The sequence below is a fragment of the Podarcis raffonei genome, chromosome 8, assembly GCF_027172205.1.
Source record: "Podarcis raffonei isolate rPodRaf1 chromosome 8, rPodRaf1.pri, whole genome shotgun sequence".
In the NCBI taxonomy this organism is placed as follows: domain Eukaryota; kingdom Metazoa; phylum Chordata; class Lepidosauria; order Squamata; family Lacertidae; genus Podarcis; species Podarcis raffonei.
The window spans coordinates 41,633,786-41,650,792 of record NC_070609.1 but is presented as its reverse complement, the minus strand read 5'-3'; the positions used below and the strand labels follow the sequence as shown (position 1 = coordinate 41,650,792).

Here is a 17,007-nt window from a genome sequence, read left to right as displayed (position 1 = left end):
GGCCAGTAAAGGCCAATGGGTTGCTTATCCCAGTGTCCGGCATCTAAAATGTATATCTGCTTTTGGCACAGGATTTCTTCATATGAGGCATCTGATACTAGTGGTGCATCTGAAATTAGCGGCCAATTTCTTCCTGGCTTTTGAGGTTCTCAATTATTCAGTCTTGTTTCTGGAGCCAGTTTTTGTTTCTGAATTTTGTTACAAAATGTGTGTTCAGCTTGTTATAGATTTAAATGCCTTCCGTTCCCCTCTGATTCCTTCCTCCCCCCATTACATTACCTAGGCACATACATACAAGGGCAAAACACCCCCCTTAAAAAAATATTTATATGATTTGTACACCTGATTGCATCAAGATTATTTCTGTGAGTTGGGGCAGTGTCAAATGTTAGTTCTACTCAGAGTAGACCCATTTAAATTAATGGCTAGGATGAACTGAGGCCCATGAATTTTAATGGGTCTACGACTCTGAGTTGAATGGAATTGGCCCAAACCCTTATTTCCCATTAGCTGCTAGATTAGCAAATGGAATGAGTAAAAGTACAAAGAAATTGTGTACAGTGGTACCTCGGGATGCAAACGGGATCCGTTCCAGAGCCCCATTCGCATCCTGAATAGAACGTGAGATGTGACGGCACGTCTGCACGTGTGCGGGTCACATTTTGCCACTTCCGCACATGTGTGTGACATCATTTTGAGTGCATGCGCATGCGCGAGCGGCGAAACCCGGAAGTAATGCGCTCCGTTACTTTCGGGTAGCCGCGGAGCGCAACCCGAAAGCGCTCAACCTGAAGCACATTCAACCCGAGGTATGACTGTATTGGGTTTTAAAATTTATTTATTTTTCTTTGCATAAAAGGTATAATTTTTTTAAAAGTGAAGAAAAGAAGAAAGACGACAGTACAGTGGTACCTTGGGTTAAAGATGCTTCAGGTTACAGACGCTTCAGATTACAGACTCCGCTAACCTAGAAATAGTACCTCGGGTTAAGAACTTTGCTTCAGGATGAGAACAGAAATCGAGCAGCGGCGGTATGGTGGCAGGGGGAGGCCCCATTGCTAAAGTGGTACCTCAGGTTAAGAACAGTTTCAGGTTAAGAACGGACCTCCAGAACGAATTAAGTTCTTAACCCGAGGTACCATTGTATATCACTATAACAACTGCTACCAGTTAACAATTACATTTTTTTGACCTATTGTATATTGTATAAATGAGTTCCAAATTGCATTATCCTTCTCCATGCAAAGTCTACATCTATAAGCAATCCGCTCATAAATGGCAAGTGTAGACAGGTCTTCAATCCATGGAATAAATGGAGCTGTATATTGATCTTTCCAATGCAGCAATATCAGTCTCTTGGCCACTGTAAGGGCATGGAGAATCTATTTATGTTGTCCAGTTGTCAAATTCCATATAGTAGGTATATAGTTCAAAAGCATATTATCCTCTGTAGATTTTACGTTTTTCCGCATCATACAGTCATGATTATATAATCCACTACTTTCTCCCAAAACTTACTAAGTATGGGACATTTTAAAGACATGCTTTCAAGAAGCATTATCCTTATTCATGAGATTTAAGGGTTTTCCTATTGAATGGGATTATGTTATCGAATAAGATCCTATCAAAGCAGGAGGAAAAATTGGGATTTTATTTATTTATTTAATGGCATGTGTACGTTAGTAATGTGGCAGGTGGAGGGAAGGTGCAATTGATATTAACACTGCAGCACACTGCATGCTCCAATTCTAGAATTAATTTCAAAAATTCTCAGAGTTAAACCAGAATTCAGAAGGAGAAGAATGCAAGTAGAGTAAGCTCATAGTACAAAAAATGAAAAGAATGGATGAAACCCTTTCATCCCTTCCCCTTTGCTCTTTATATCGGTCCTGGAGGTTTTGCTGTATATGATTAGAAGGGACCGGATGGTTAAAGGTATACAGGTCGGAGCTAAACAGTTCAAATTGAGAGCATTTGCAGATGATCTAGTTTTGACACTACAGGAGCCAGAATCTAGTACTAAAAGAGTTTTAGAATTAATTCAAGAATTTGGTCAGGTTGCAGGGTTCAAATTGAACAAGTTAAAAACTAAGGTTCTTGAGAAAAATTTAACACCGATTGAAAGAGAGAAGTTTCAGAATGAAACAGGACTGACTGTGGTTAAGAAAGTGAAATACCTGGGGATTAACATGACAGCTAAAAATGGGAATTTGTTTAAAGATAATTATGAAAAATGTTGGGCTGAAGTGAAAAAAGATTTAGAAATTTGGTCAAATTTGAAGCTTTCCTTGTTGGGTCGAATTGCAGCTATAGAGATGAATGTATTGCCTAGAATGTTGTTTCTGTTTCAAACATTGCAAATTTTGGACAAAATGGACTGTTTCAAGAAGTGGCAGAAAGACATTTCTAGATTTGTCTGGCAGGGCAAGAAGCCTAGAATAAAATTTAAGATATTAACTGATGTAAAGGAAAGAGGTGGATTTGCCCTGCCAGACTTCAAACTTTATTATGAATCAGCAGCATTCTGCTGGTTGAAAGACTGGTTGCTTCTTGAGAATACAGACATTCTGGATCTAGAAGGTTTTAACAATGTATTTGGGTGGCATGCATATTTGTGGTACGACAAGGTTAAAGCACACAAAGCTTTCAAAAACCATATTGTCAGGAGAGCACTGTTTAATGTTTGGATTAGATATAAGGATTTATTGGAAAATAAAACTCCAAGGTGGTTGTCACCAATGGAGGCTAAGGCTCAGAAAAAACTTAACATGGAGGCCAAATGGCCAAAATACTGGGAAATTTTGGAACAAGAAGGGGACAGACTGAAATTGCAGAGTTTTGAGAAATTGAAAGATAAAGTGCGAGATTGGCTTCATTATTACCAGATAATGGAGGTTTACAATTCGGATAAGAAAGTTGGTTTCCAGGTGGAAAAATCTAAATTGGAAACAGAATTGTTAGAATCCAAAACTAAGACTTTGTCAAAAATGTATAACTTGCTGCTGAAATGGAATACCCAGGATGAGACGGTGAAATCTGTAATGATTAAATGGGCACAAGACGTTGGACACAATATTATGTTTGCTGACTGGAAACAGTTGTGGACCACCGGGATTAAATTTACGGCATGTAATGCCTTAAGAGAGAATATTATGAAAATGATATACAGGTGGTACATGACCCCAGTCAAGCTTGCAAAAATATACCATTTGCCCGACAATAAATGTTGGAAATGTAAGGAAAACGAAGGTACATTCTTTCACCTTTGGTGGACGTGCCCCAGGATTAAGGCTTTCTGGGAAATGATATATAATGAATTGAAAAAGGTATTTAAATATACCTTTTTGAAGAAACCAGAGGCCTTTCTCTTGGGTATGGCCGGCCAAGTGGTGCCAAAGAAGGACAGAACTTTTTTCATGTATGCTACAACAACAGCAAGAATACTCATCGCAAAGTATTGGAAGACGCAAGATCTACCCACTCTGGAAGAATGGCAGATGAAACTGATTGACTGTATGGGATTGGCAGAAATGACGAGCAGAATCCGTGACCAGGGAGAAGAGTCGGCAGAAGAAGATTGGAAAAAATTTAAGAACTATTTACAGAAATATTGTAAAATTAAGGAATGCTGAATGATGTTGGATTGAAATTGAGTGGTTTCTAGCTGTAATGATATAAAGGAACATGGATGAAAAAAAGGGTTTGGATAGAAAACAAGGTGATATTATAAGCTGTAATGCTTTAAGTTAAGGATTTGCTGAACAAATAATCTGAAATGGAATACAAGAAGGGGAGGTATGAGGAGGTCAGAGAAATTTGTTATTGAAAAGTATGTTTTATGAACTATATGTTGTTTTTTTTAATCTCTTTGTTTGTTTTTTGTTTGTATAAAAAATTGGAAACTTTAATAAATATCTTTTTTTTTTAAAAAAGAAACCCTTTCATCCCTATCTGACACCAATGGAGGAAATGGCAGGATTATTAAGGATGACAAGAAATGGATAAAATATGGGACACTTGAACTGTAGCTGTTTTGGTCCTCCTGCTATACCATGAATCTGGCTCAAAGTACCGTATTTTTCGTCCCATAGGATGCACCTAGTTTTGGGGGGGGAAATAAAGGGGGGAATTTCCCTTTATTTCCCCCCAAAAAACCAGTTCGGGGAATCCAAACCAGGTCGGGGAACAGCGGGATGGCGGCGCTGCGCCTCCCTGCTGTCCCCCGAGCTTGTGGGGCTGGTGCTGGGGAGAAGCGCGCTTCTCCCCAGCGCCAGCCTCCAAACCAGGTCGAGGAACAGCGGGATTGTGGTGCTGCGCCTCCCCGCTGTCCCCCGAGCTTGTGGGGCTGCCCGATGTCTGCCCAAAGCGCGGGGCGCTCTGCTTCAGCGCTCCCTGCGCTCCGTGCAGCAGGCTGCTATCCGCAGCCTAGGGAGCCCTGCGGGAACTCGTGCGGGCTCCCCAGGCTTGCTGATAGCTTCCTGAAGCCTGGAGAGCGAGAGGGGTCGGTGTGCACTGACCCCTCTCACTCTCCAAGCTTCAGCGAAAGCCTGCATTCGCCCCATAGGACGCACACAGATTTCCCCTTCATTTTTGGAGGGGGAAAAGTGCGTCCTATAGGGCGAAAAATGCGGTACGTTCAACAGATTGTTGCTCCTGGCTTCTAGATGAAGAGTACACTTATCCATTCTTAGTCCATAAACAATGAGTATTTGTGGTCCCTATTACAATAATTGTCAGGCTTTTTTATCACATGCATTCTGAGAATGCAGAGTACATATTTTTCCCTGCCTCAAAACCAACTGAAGTGAAAGCTGCACCATTGGCACATTCTCGAAGTGAAACTTGGCTGCAAGGCACAAAATTAGTCATTGAAAATTACCTTAAAATATAGGCAAAGGATTGTTAGATCATTGAACTACAGTATTTACGTGATTCTAATGTGCCATAGAATCTAATGCGCACCTCCGTTTTCAAAACCTTGAAACCAAAAAAGTATTTGCTATGTCAGAGGCGTTTTTCAAGCTTGCAATCGAATCTAATGAGCCATCAAATCTAATGTGCACCTTAATTTTCGTGATATAATTTGGCCAAAAAATGTGTGCATTACATTTGAGTAAATATGGTATATACTGTTGGTTAAAGAGTTGCTTTCTATCCTAGAATGAAATCTGAAAGACATATGTGATGTTGAACACAGTAAGAAGCAGCAGTTTACTTGGCATAGACTGCAAACTATCATTATTGAGTCTGGACCTTACTTTTTCAGTTTGCTATAGTCCACATTGAATGAATATAATCTGGTACTAGTTTTGGGGTCTCACCTTGTTCCACGTGGGGAGGGATGAGAAATTTGCAATTAAAGGCGGACCTTCCTAACGCACACTTCCTAAAGCATTATGTGAACTGAAAAACAGCCATCAGCTCTCCAGCCAAACAATGTGTGCAAAAATGCATTTTAGTAGGTGAAATTTTTGAATATTATACAAAACTGTAATGTAGGAGACATTTTCACAAAAAATACTGATTAATTTTCGTAAGGACTTATTTTAAAAAAATAATAATCACAAATTGATGTGAAAATGTGGAGAACTGAACTTCAGACTGGAAAATTTAGAAACATTGACAGTCTCATCCATCCCTAGTTCCAAGGTTCTAGGTTGCTCTTTTGTCTCCTAGGAGATCTGAGTAGCAACAAGCAAGGTCAAAATAGGAACGATCAAGGCACTTTTTATGCAGGCCTGCACCAGTCTCTGCAGCTCCAAGAAATATCGAAAAGGGGAATCCAAGCTTTTTCACCTGGCTGAGCACAAGACGGAAGTAAGGGGGAAGCAGAAGATGCATTAATAACCTTTCCTCCTCCCTCCATCTCCATTTTTTATTTTTATTATTTTTATTATTTTTATTATTTTTATTATTTTTATTATTTTTTTTATTATTATTATTATTATTATTATTATTATTATTATTATTATTATTTTACCCACCCAGAGCAGGTTACATTTAAACACAATATTAAAAACAGTTTAAAACCACTTGCACACCAAAAAATGGTCACAGAGCAGTTTGCAAATTAGTGAAACATAATACATAATAAGCAAAGCATTATAAGGATTTTTTATGAAGCAATTCCACACATCCAGGGAAGTTCTAGAATCCTCAAGACACCGTATCACTCAAGAATTCACAATGAAGCAGCAGTATGGACATGTGAAACTGTGTTGTATTGAATCAAGCCACAGAACCATCTAGCCAAATGCTGTTAACTTTAGTAGCAACTACCATCCATACTACCAGATTCCTTTTAAAAGCTAGGGAATTAAATCTTACACATGCAAACATGTGCTTTGCCATTGAGCTATGGTTCTTTCTCATATTAATCTCACAACTTGGATTTTTGCATGAAAGAGCTATTGGTCATCCTGCACAGCTTCCAAATCAAAATGACAAAATAGGAAATTTGATGTATATGATGTGCAAAATACTGATTTGAGTAATGGGAAACCATATTGCTTTGCCACCCTTAAACTTCTGCAATGAGTAACTCTCAACCAGAGATGCGCTTTCGTAGTTGCCTGCACTCGTCTCCTGGCCACAATCAGGTGACAACAGTGAGTCAGCATTCTTCTTTCCAGTTAACTCTGATCAGGAACGGAGTGTAAGATGACGCTGGCAAAGCATTTCCCTTTAACATATTTTCTCTTTGCAGACTAAGAGCAGTGCTATGTGGAATGCCCATTGCAGGGACGCTGAGAGGAAATTCCAGAGCTATGTTGCTATAACCTGTTCCCTTCTCAAGAATGATTAAATATGCATTGTCAAAGCGTATGATCCTCTGCTGTGGCACTCTGCTAAAAAACTCACATTGATTGGTTTCAAAAAAGAGCCATCTCCTGCCTGAGTCATAATTTCTTATCTGGAAATTATGGTTCCTAATATCAGTCATAAGAGCAGAAGTGGTATAGTGCTTAGCGTACTAAGTTGGACTGGGTCAAATTTTTGAGGATGTGGTAAACTGGATAACTTGTCAATTCCATTAAGGCTCTCTAGAGCAGAGATGGAGAACTTGTGACCCTCCAGATGTTGACTGAATCCCCACCCCTAGTGCTGTCCAAAGAACATGTTGGCTGTGACTGAAGGGAGATGGAGTCCTACTGGAAAAATCCTACCATCTGCAGGGCAACTTTGCATTTAACCTACTGTCTGATTGCCACAGCAGTTAATATCTGGGAGAAATCTATGGGGTGTCAAGATCCAGGTTTTCATCACATCGCACATCTAAACCTTGTAGTGACTGTGAGATGAATCCAGTGGGGTGTGCGAAATCAGGGGCAGGGCTAACAGGCATAGTCCCCCTCTCCCTCCATGTATGCAAGGCTCTATTATGTGACCTGTTTATTGAGCCTTTATCCTGATTTGCTTGATAATTAATATGTCTCTGAGTCACCAGTGGTCTTTTAATAATTGATTTATTATTATTCTATTAAATCGATAACAAACAAGACTAGCAGGGTATTCCAACAAATTCAACAAAAGGTGGGGGAACCAACTGAGCACGGTCAGGTAAAAGGTAAGGAGATGAAAGATATCCATAAAAATATCGGAAGAAATTTGAACAAAAGAGGCAATACGGCAGTATTCCAAGACATAAACAGTGGGTCAACAACTCGTACAGTCAAAAACACTGAGCATTTGTTCCAATTTGTCAGGAAGTTATACGGCAATGGGCATTCATCCTGCCTAGGGTGCTCAAGCATCTTCCCATTATTAATTTGTTCATCCTACTTTTCAGAGTGCATTTCCCCATCATTGTCCTTGCTGCACAAACTCTAATTCTTTTTGAAGTGCATTTGTTGCACTACAGAGACCGGGCACTTTAAATCCACTTTATGGAGCAAACCTAAATTTTGAATCCTTCCTGTAAAATACTAATAGATTGGATGTGCCCATTGTCTACTCATCAAGATTAACTTGTAAAGATGGCTGAAGAAATGATGGGATGTATTTACTTACCTTACTTACTTACTTACTTACTTACTTACTTACTTACTTATGGCATTTATATCCCAACTTTTCCTCCAAGGAGCTCAAGGCACCATACATTGTTCTTCTTCTCTTCATTTAATCCCCACAACCACCCTGTGAGGCAGGTTATGCTGAGAGGCAGTGACTGGCCCAAGGTCACTAAGGTCAATGGGGGGAAAGGGATCACCTGAATGTGCCCTAGGCGCCACAATTTAAGGGCCCCTCCAGAGTGCTGCTTATTAGTTTTTAGGTGTATTCTGCAACATGTCATTGACACAATAATAGTCCACTAGTGATGAATTTATATTGGACCATACACACATCATTCTATTTTATTAGCTGTTCTGTGATGCTTCCCCAGTGTTACTGCATTATTGCCATGGGGGGGGCACTCTTATACCATAGCACAACAAACACGAGACAAAAAATAAACCGGAACATTTGTGATAGAAAAGGATATGGGATTTGAGCAGGAGGTTACAGGACATGCAATGACCGGAAGCAAAGCAGTTTGCCTGCCCTGGAACCTTTGCAGAGCCAAATAGTGTTGCAAGCAGGATCGTGTCTAGTCACCTGACACCATCATAAGCCCAAATCATAATGAATAAAAAGGGTGTGTGGAGGGACCCTAAGATGCACCACTCTAATATGTCTTCAAGGATGTCACCAACAAAACACTGGGGGAAATAGAGTTGGGAGGAATGTTTAGCCAAACTATTTCACAGAGCTGTAATGAACGAGCTGATCTCTTTATGTTCAAGTTAGAGTAGCAGGATGATCTATGGATAGGTTTTATGAGAAATGCAATCCATTTGTTTTGCACTGCAATGCTCAGAATGAGGACTGTGTTACTGCAAACTGGCAATATAAGATTGCATAATTTATCTTCTTGTTTTTGCTTGGTTTTCTTTCTTTCTTCTGTGTAATTTAAATTTGAAAAATAAGGGAGGGAGGAAAAGAAAGTATGTATTGAGCGGGGGTCATGGAGTCCCAATTTTCTGGCTGCTGGATGATCCATAACGTCAAACACATCCCAACACATTTCTAAATATCTGTCCCCAGATGTGTCCTGGATTAATTTATTGGATCGTGGCTCCAGCAACAGCCAAGACAAAATAGCTATTGAACCATAGTTTTATGATTAAATAAATAAAAGGCATACTGGAGTGGAAAACAGAGCAATAAGAATTAAAGGTGTTTACTCAGCTCTTAGCAATAAAACAACTCTAATAACTTTTCAGTGTTCAGTTGCCTATACAGAATGCTTGGTAAATTCTGCTCTTCTAATAGAGACCACAATTTTGAGAGATGGTAAGCTTAAAAATAAAATAAAATGCATGGTACCATTTCCAGAGTGCTATTTGCATTATTGATAGTATTATCAAGTACTGTACAGCAAAAGATTTACAAAACTGTGCAGTTAATGCAGAACAAAACATTTCCTATCCACATGAGTATAGATACTTGTGAGTTTCACGTGTGAGTTTCTCAAGTTTCTTGTTTTAACTAAAGACTTGGTCTGTTCAGAGACAAAATATAAAGAATTTCAGGTTATATTCTTAACGACACAAAGCACAGGGTTAGCCTTAGCCTAACACAGCCTTGGCACCTGTCAAGGCTTCTACTTTCAGTATGTCATATTGCACTAATGCAAATTTTGAGGATTTGAGAAGAGATGAAAATGAGCAGGATTAGGCAAAACCAGTTCCCTTCATTCAACTTAATTAAGGTGGCAATGTTGGGTAAGCAGTCCTATGGCTAGAAAGCCACAGACCCCAATCCACAGCACCCAAATCATCCTCATCTCAGGAAAGGAGATAGAAAATACTGGAAATATCTTGTAGGAAAGACCTCTCTTTATTTTACCTTGCTCCCTTCCACTGGAGCCAATAGGGTTTACATCTGACTAGACATGCATAGGATTGTTCTGTTGGTTAATGAGTTTTGTGCCTTCACAACTACCCTTTGGAATCCCCCCCCCTCCTTGAATAATAGGCATGTACAGTCTTTGTTGGGACGCGGGTGGCGCTGTGGGTTAAACCACAGAGCCTAGGACTTGCCGATCAGGAGGTCGGCGGTTCGAATCCCCACAACGGGGTGAGCTCCCGTTGCTCGGTCCCTGCTCCTGCCAACCTAGCAGTTTGAAAGCACGTCTAAGTGCAAGTAGATAAATAGGTACCGCTCCGGCGGGAAGGTAAACGGCGTTTCCATGCACTGCTCTGGTTTGCCAGAAGCGGCTTAGTCATGCTGGCCACATGACTCGGAAGCTGTCATCGGCCAATAAGCGAGATGAGCGCCACAACCCCAGAGTCGGTCACGACTGGACCTAATGGTCAGGGGTCCCTTTACATTTACTTTACAGTCTTTGTTGTCTCTCACTGCCTACTGAAGGCCTTTCTTTTCCAACAAACCTTGAGTATTGGAACTGTTTTTAGGTATTTAAATCATTTCATTGCTTGCTTGTTTGCTCTCCTGGACATCTTTGAGATGAAGAGTGTGATATAAAGTTTAACAACAACAACAACAACAACACATCGTTATTACTCCAATTTATAAAACACTTTTCGTTCAACATTTATATTTAAAGGATGGCATCCAATGTTAGTCATACCCAGAGTACACCCACTGGATTTAATGGACATGACTACCTTAAATGTATTAATATCTATGGGTCCACCCTTGACTGTGACTAACACTGGCTACAACTCAACTACATCTGCCTTACAAAACAAAGCAAGCAGCTACAGTTCAGTAAGCAATTTAAACTATCTGAAACATAATGAAAATGCAGTCAGCAGTCCTGTAATTACACTATAAAACTTAATAAAATATTTATACTAAAACAGCAGAGGACAAACATTAATATTCTATTTGAATATGTGAGTTTTCAAAATTCATTTGAACATGGGAAGACATGAAGCCTCACAGGTCAGCCCAAGGAGGGAATTCCAAAGTCCGGGTGCTACCACCAAAAGGACTCTGCCCCTTGAAAATAAAAGGCCTACTCACTTTATTTGTGTATGAAGGGAAGGGAGTGCTTATTATGGGAACATACTGGTTGAGAAACTGAAAGGAACTGAAAAGTACAAAGAGAATCTTGCTCCAGTATCTAAGAAGGCAATGTTCTAAACTTGTTCCTTAATGATCAGAGTACTACACTATGTTCTGAGAGCTGGATTTTTTAAAACAGTAAACCATAGTCATATCTCTAACATTATGGTTCCATGTGTGGTGAGTGAGTTGGGTGATGCATGTGTATCAGTGAAAGGCTGGTCGACCAGGGCAAATAGTGTTATCTATATAAAATAAATTTTGATGATATGCAAAGTAGCAGAGTAGCTTACAGGTAGGAAGCTAAATAACTCTTCTCGATGATTGATAGTTTCTTTGTAAAGACTATACAATGTCCAGACTCTTTATATTCAAAAGAACTTTACTTTCATAAACATATAACTAAGAAGAATATATTTACAATCTCATGCTTATTCAAACATGGGTACGTTCTCAGTTGAATTGTAGACTGAAGTCTAAGTACTTAGTCTTACAAACAAAATTGTATTGAGACTTGCACCAAAGTTTTACCTAACTCACGGCTTAACGAGAGCTCCTGCACAGGTTTCTCCCAATCAACATTTAGGGATCTTCTGCTATCTGTTTCACATCAGACAGATCACATTGAGACCATACCATTCTCAGCAGTATCCTGAGCAGCCTCTCTTAGCAGCCATTCTCCCTCACACACATAGAGAGAAGAGAAAGCAGTTAAAAACAACAGTTACTGGAATAACAGTCACAATAGAATGGAATGCCTCTCTCATGTGACTCAACCGTCAGCCAATCATATGAGAGCCACTGCCTGAGGCGGAGAAAACCCAATGTTTAAAGTACACAATAATTTAATATAAATAAATATTCCCATTTCAGGAACTTAAATCATTATCCTTAACTTGTCTGTCATTGGCTCAGGCTCTACCTACTGTTGGCCTCCCTCCCTTCTGCCCTATCGGTCACAATGGGCTCCAGTCACCAGTGGAGTGTATATATGATCGATCATGTTTTTAAGAGATGAAATTGCATGCAAGATGCTTTCCAACACTTGAAAGTGACACAGTAGATGGACTTCACAGGCTTAAAAGCAACACAACCTTATTTTTATTTATTTTTTCCACAAGGAGAAAGGGAAGAGGAGGAAATATTTTATAGATTTTCACACAACACCATTATCAAAATGGGTAAACTTTTGAGACTGTGAAAAGACATACCAACAATCTATGTTCCTAAATAAAGATCCAGGTATGAAGATGCTGAATCAGATCATTGGTCCCATAACTAAATATTTTGTTGAGTGGCAGAAGTTTTCAAAGTTTTCAGGCAGGGGGTCTCTCCCAACCCTAACAGGAGATGCTTGGGACTTTCTGCCTCCAGGGAAGGTGGTTGTTCCACTAAGCTATGGTGGAGGAATGAGTTTTCATCCCCTAGCAACAGAATAAGCCAATAACTAGGAGGGGAGCAAGAGCAACAACAGAAAACTACAGAGACAACCACAGTCTGCACGGCTGCATTTATCTCTAGTACATGTTTAAGAAACAAACTTCCCCATACATTTACCACTTGGTAAGTTGATACGTCTTCACCCCATGTCTCATTACTTGATGAATGCATGTCCAAATACATGAACTGCTTTCACTGGAAAGCATCAGTGCTGATATGAGGTGGCATGAAATTTCTGTCCCCTGTGGTATTCGATTGGCAATGACTCAGTCACACGTGCAACTTGCCATCACCTAATGTTGCAGTCATGAAATGATAGGAAAGTAGTTGGGAAGACTCAACAAAGCTGCTATATAAAATTTTGGTGATGTATTCTATTGGAAAACTGTCTAGAGTGGTAGCCATGTTAGCCTGTTGCAGTAAAAAGAAAAAGGTCTTGTGGCATCTTAAATGTATTATGGCATAGGTGCTTAATCAACAGGCAAGATCAGAGGGCTAATGCTTTACTGTGAAAATGCGGATTAGTTTCACTGCTTCCTACTAGGGAGTAAGTGGGAAACAATATGATGCTTGGCATGGCATTACCTCTGAACTGGAAAGTGTGACTTGTTTCGCTCCGAACCAACCCTGATCTTGGCTTTCTGTTTGTGGCTTGTTTTAGTGAAACCAACTGCAATCTCCAGTTTGGATGTAACACTAAAGACTGTAGTTGGTTGTGCTCACTAGCGGCAAGCAGCAGGAGAAGTGATCAGCACATTCACAGCAATCCGTCAACCGCGGTTTATTGTGACACATTATAGTAATCAACATGCACTTGGGGTCGCAGGTTGTGTTGTGTATATGGCTGGTCTACCGAGGCCCATCCAAGCTGCCAAAAAATGTTTCTACTCCCACCCTACCCCTTGCATCTATAAGCAGGTGGATGGGATGTCTTTGGGACAGGTTGAATTTGAGACTGGGAGGCAATTGGAAGGAGATGAAACCAAAGAACCTGTCAAAACCCTAACCCCCCCCCCCAGACAAATCTGATCTGAGTTGGTCCTTAAGATGATGCCGATGTCTTCCTTTTGGAAGGTAGGAAGTCAACATGACACAGTCAGGCCTCTGGCTCAGATGGCCTAACAGTGAGGGGCAGGGTGGCTCTCCAGGGTTTCGGACTAGGCTGGGGATGGAACCTGCGTGCAAAGCAGATGCTCTAACGTGTGAGCCCTTTCCCCTTGGTCAGCCAGGACCTCTGGCGGGTCTCCTTGGAGGAACAGACAAACGTGTGTGCAGCTGCGGCGGCAAAAGGTGCAGGGACTTTTGCTCGTTGGGGGGTTTGCCATGCGGAGGGATCACCAGCCTTCCCTTTTTTGTCCTCCCCGCCCTTGTGCCGCTTCACTAGGGTGGGTAGTGGGGGGGGGAGTTCCTGAAGGCGCAGAGACACCCGCGCGCAAGCACACACACACGACTCCTTCACACGCATGCAGAGCGCCGCTCTCTTGCCGCTCCACGGCTGCCACTGCTGCTGCCGCCGCCGCTCTTGCTGGTTACGCCAGCCCGCCCGCCCGCCTGCCTCTCGCCGTCTCCCCTCGCCTCCGATTCTGCGCACACAGCCTGTCATTCTGCACAGCACAGTTTTTTCGCTCCGCTCGGAGAGCGAGTGGTGGAGAGAGAAAACACACACACACACGGAGGGAGAGCAGCTCAGGAGCCCGGCGAGAGAGCGAGGCGCCCGAGTCCCGCAGCCCAGCATGGCTTCGGGGGACCTTTACGAGGTACGGCGCCGGAGCGGTTGTCCGGGGCTTGGCCGGAGGGCAGCCGGCGAAAGGAGGCGGGCAGGCAAGCAGGCAGGGAGGAAGAGAAGGAAGGAAAGGAGGAAGGAAGGAGGGAGGGAGAGAAGGAGGGACGCCCCGGCCAAGGAGGCTGCGGGGGCTTGTTTGGCCAAGGCGTCTTTTCCGCGCGGGGTCTTTCTCTCGGGGGGCGCCGGGGGGTCTCCTTCTCCCCCTCTGGAGTTCCTGGAGGAACTGAGAGGAAATGGCCAAGGTGGAGAGGAGGCGGAGGGGGGTGGCAGATCGGCTGCTGCTGCTGCTGGCGGGAGGGATGGATGAAGCGCTCCCTCCCTGCTTTCTCTTTCGAGACCCCCCCCCGCCACTTTCCACGGGGTATGAGCTGAGTAGGCCTTAGAGGAGAGTTAGCGGGCCAGGGGGAGGGGGCACCCCAGCCGGACAGCCCCCGGGGCGGAAAGTCCAGGTAAAGTCCTCTGGACTGCTCCTCCTCCTCCACCGCCCTCGGAACCCAACCCGGTAACAGGAAGGAGAGAGAGAGAGGAGAGAGAGGGTTGCGCCCCGGCATGCGGTGGCGCAAAGTCTTGGCGAAGAGGGAGGCGCTGCCTGTTTTTCTTTCTCTCGGGGGCTTCCCAGACTTGCCCCCAGGGGGCGGATGTAAGCCACGGGGGAGGGGCTTGGGGAGGAGGAGCTGGAACCTCTGGTGGACACCAGTGCATGCTGGGGGATATTGGGGGGGGGGAGGTGCACTCAAGGATGCTGGGGTTGGGAGGTGGGCTGTCAAAGTTTGGTGGGGTCTTGAGAGAGGAGGTCTTTGGGGAGGCAGGTGTTCCTGGATTGGGTTAGCCTGGAGGTCTTCAAGTGAATTGCTTTGATCAAGTCTTCTGAAGAAAGTGTCACTGATTCTGTGCCGGTTTACTAGTTTATCATACAGCATTGAAGTGCAAAAGGAGAGAGGGATTTGCCCTCTCCCCACCATGTTAACTTGAGTAGATCCTATTAGATTGTTCCATGTGGATTAGAGAATGCTGCCTGTGTTTGTCCCATGATTTTGGACTAGAGGAAGTAAGTGCAGGAAGTAGCACGCCAACTATCTGGTTGGTCAGAGGTCTGAGGTCCTGAATTGGGGCATCTTCAACCCAATGAAAACTCTAGATGACCATCTTTGGATCTCGCTCCATGTCAGAATTTTAATGGCTGGTCTACACTTTGTACCAAAGCCTCTCCATCCAAAGTGCCACCAAACCTCTACCTCAGATGACACAGGGTTGTATCTAACCAAGTTCTACTCAGTTGACCCATTGAAATTGAAGGGTCTGTTAGTCAGTCCATTCATTTTGGTGGGTGTACTCTATGGGATACAACCCATAGGGAGTTGCTTTATTTTGATTCATACCAGTTGTTGACCCCATCTAGCTCACTATTGTCTACAGTGTTCCCAGATGTGGTTGAACTACCATCTCCCTTGACCATTGGCTAAGGTGGGCTGGGGGTGATGGGAATTGCAGTCCCTCAATACTAGAAGATCCAAGGTTGAAAAACACCGGCTGGCTGTGGTTCTCTGGGGCTTCAGAAAGGGAATGCTCCCAGACCTACCTGGAGGTGTTGGAAATTGAAGGTGGGATCTTCTACATGGAAAACAAGTGCTCTACCTCAAAGCTACAGCCCTTCCCCAATCTAAATAAAGCAAATTTAATCTCATAATGTACAGGTACACCGAACTTGATATTGTGTAGCTAGCAACAGCTAGCAACTATCAAGGCTACCAACGGAACAAGTCTGGAAATAATAAAACCCATTTGTTAGAGTTTGACACATAACATGCCTGAGATTTAAATCAGTTCCGATATTGGGTTTACCTGTGGGGCATCTTATGTTCTGATAGCTGTTTTAGACACCACAAAGAAGTGGCAGCAGATGTTCCATAATACAGTCTTGACTTGAGCAATATAGAAGCTCCTAGAAGATTCCCTCTTTTTAAAAATAATGCTCACCCTCCACATAAAGATTATTCAGACAATTAGCAGATTTGTTTGCAGCCAATTAATTGATTAATTAACCAATTCAATGGATTAATTAGCTAATTCAAATTAATGTTAAAGTCTTAATGGTGATTAATCCCAACTGGAAGTTTGGAGCCTCTATTCCTAGAACTCCTATATTGATAATGTGTTTATAATAAAATGTATGAGTGGTATGTTAATGCCTGTGATATTTTGAAGGTAGTTGATGATGTTACTAGTCTCGCTGGTCTGTAAAACATACAAATTATACTTTCTTTGGAAAAATAATATGTGGCAGAGGTGACAACTAATATTAAACACAATGGTTGCAATCCAGGAAACCATGTATCCCACAGTAGATCTTGGTGTCAGGCTCCGCCAAGAAGGTCTGTGAACCATTCCCTAGTTGGCTTTGGGAAATCTGTAACTGCAGTTCCAGAAGTCAAATCACCAGATCATATCTATTGCCTGAATAAAGAAATGTATATTAATTACCTCCAACAATGCTGACTTCATACGCGTTAGTGCTGCTTAAAGGCCATTTGTAACACCAGATTTTTAAGCAGTGACTGCTGAACCAGAGTTATTTGCACCAATGAAGCTAAGTTAGTGGTATTGATGGCTATTTTTAATGTGGTGGTTTTTAACTTTGAAGGCCAAACTTTTGCTGGATCAAGTTTAGATGCTTGAATTACAGCTTTATGCTCAACCTTTGAGGATTATTA

General features: G+C 42.3%; 1 protein-coding gene across 1 annotated transcript in view; it reads left to right on the top strand.

Moving 5' to 3' along the window:
• Nucleotides 1–14,062: 14,062 nt before the first annotated feature.
• The window catches only part of CDYL2 (chromodomain Y like 2), a 68,028-nt gene continuing 65,083 nt past the window's right edge, over nucleotides 14,063–17,007 (top strand). Inside the window, exon 1 of the mRNA XM_053399583.1 lies at nucleotides 14,063–14,270. Coding sequence (XP_053255558.1) covers nucleotides 14,247–14,270 — 24 coding nt within the window. The 5' untranslated portion in view covers nucleotides 14,063–14,246. The remainder of the gene's footprint in view (nucleotides 14,271–17,007) is intronic.